Source organism: Populus nigra, chromosome 13 (genome assembly GCF_951802175.1).
Source record: "Populus nigra chromosome 13, ddPopNigr1.1, whole genome shotgun sequence".
Classification (NCBI taxonomy): Eukaryota; Viridiplantae; Streptophyta; class Magnoliopsida; order Malpighiales; family Salicaceae; genus Populus; species Populus nigra.
The window spans coordinates 4106775-4109070 of NC_084864.1; the positions used below are offsets into that span (position 1 = coordinate 4106775).

Genomic DNA, 2296 nt, shown 5'->3' on the forward strand with positions numbered 1-2296 from the left:
TGTTTGATTGTTTTTCTTTTGTTGGTCTTTAATTTTAGCTCGCATTTTTACCGCTTTAGCATGCATTTTAATTTTGCGAATAAACCCAATTCTAGGATTAGGTGGGGAGTAGCGGTCTGCCTCATGACTTTCAGTCGGGGTTCAGATTCGTGAAACATCCAACTATAAACTGAGTGTTTACTCGGTAATGGCGGTCACAATGTGTCCCAACCATTCCTTGTAAACCCCTATACTGCCTTCACGTGAGGTGGTCACTGGGCAGTTCATAGACCCTTTTAAGACTAGGTAGAAAGCCTACCCATCATGTAATGACCTAAAACCTTCCTTTAGAGCATGAACCCCTTACATATTCATTTTGCATGGGTTTTTGTCAGTCATACCCAATGTACCTACATTTGCATCCACACACATACATCCATCCATTGTAAATAACATACATACATGCAACAGGTTGAAATATAGGTCCCCAAATAGCCTATAACACCCGACTCTGAACACAAAACATGGAAGGTGAAGAGCGTGCTCACCGTGACGCCCATTTCCAAGAAGAGTTAGAATCTCTGAAAGCAAGCGTGGCTCGCCTCACTAGCTTACTCGAGCAAACACTTAGAAATGCCTCTGGTGAAGATCCTTCCAACCGGCCTGCTATTTTTGTTCAACCTCCAGCAACAGCTCAACCCGAAGAAACAATGAGTGAACATGGTCATGAACCTCCACACAATCCAACTTTTGTGCACTCAATGCCACCAGCACCAACCCCCGCAATCATAGATGCATTTGCCAATGAGTCCCACAAGACCAAGTCATCTGATGACATTGATAAGATGGCAGCGCTAGAAGCTCGAATCAAAGCCATTGAGAGGGTAGACTTGTACAATCCAGTACGAGCAGTAGATATGTGTTTGGTCCCAAATGTGGTTGTCCCGAAGAAGTTTCGTGTTCCTGAATTTATCAAATATACTGGAACACAATGCCCCATAACTCATCTCAAATCCTACTGTAACAAAATGGCAGAAGTAGTACATGATGAAAAACTACTAATGCATTTTTTCCAAGATAGCTTAAGTGGGGCGGCATTAAACTGGTACATGAGATTGGACAATACCAAGATCCAAAGATGGAAAGACTTGGTGGATGCTTTTGTCAAGCAATACAAGTATAATATGGACATCACTCCTGACAGAACCAGTTTGTCCAACCTAGAGAAAAGGGACAAGGAAAGCATAAGGGAATATGCTCAAAGGTGGAGAGACCTAGCTGCTCAAGTACATCCTCCACTCCTGGATAAAGAGATGGTCACTCTATTTGCCAACACGCTCAAGGACCCATACTACGAGCATGTGATGGGTAGTTCGGCCCAACAATTTATTGACGCTGTGGTAGTAGCTGAACGCATAGAGCAAGGAGTAAAGAGTGGTAGAATCTCTGTATCTGTGGAGAAAAGGGGCTTTGAAGGTAAAAAGAAAGAGGTTGACTATGTTGAAAGTGGATATAAGGGTAGGAAGAACCCATTCCAGAACTATCACACTCCATCCCCTTCGCCCCAAATTTCTAACATCAATCTCAACCCTATATTTCCCACAAGAAAACCTGAGCCTCAAACCACACACCAAAGAGTCCAAGAACAACTACCTCCATTACCGATACCCTTAAATGAGATGTACCAAAAGCTACTAAGCATCGGGCATATAGCTCCAGAACCCTTAACACCTCTGCAACCACCTTACCCTAACTGGTACAAGCCTGACCTTACTTGCGAGTACCATGCTGGTGCTGCGGGACACAACATTCATACTTGCAGTGCCTTCAAGAAGAGGCTTATGCATTTGATTAAAGCTGGATGGATAACCTTCGAAGGAACTCCAAACGTGGGTTCGAACCGTTTACCCAATCATGCTTCAGGTACTGGATCGGTGAATGCACTAGAGGTGGAATGTTTTGAAAACCTCAAAGCACTGATGGCAAGAGCAAGGTGTGAAAAAGGAAATGTGCACTCTCAAGGATAGAGAACAAAGTTCTACTATAGAATGGGAAGATGGAGCCTACCAAATTATTTCCTTTTGTTTGATCATGTCTGTTTCAACCTGTTTTAGTCTTGTTAGCAATTTAGCTCATAATGCCACAAGACTTTCTCTGTCAAATGAGCCTTTCCTGTTAATAAAATCATGTGTTTTCCTGTGTTCATGACATACCTTCATTTGTTTTGTTGTTTCATGTAAATAACACATTGAACATAACCTTTAAACATGAAACCATTGTGCCAAGAATCTTTGGGCGTGTTTCCCCTTTCTTCCAA

The 2296-nt window shown here is 42.6% G+C and overlaps 1 protein-coding gene across 1 annotated transcript; it reads left to right on the plus strand.

Annotated features, from left to right (window-relative positions):
* The first annotated feature begins 503 nt into the window (after positions 1–503).
* LOC133671513 (uncharacterized) lies at positions 504–2006 on the plus strand. Its single transcript, XM_062092281.1, has one exon. It carries the CDS (start codon positions 504–506, stop codon positions 2004–2006), a length of 1503 nt encoding a protein of 500 aa, XP_061948265.1.
* Positions 2007–2296: the final 290 nt, after the last annotated feature.

Excerpts from the sequence above, each read along its gene's own strand:
- LOC133671513 (XM_062092281.1), top strand. The coding sequence starts at position 504 with ATGGAAGGTGAAGAGCGTGCTCACCGTGACGCCCATTTCCAAGAAGAG.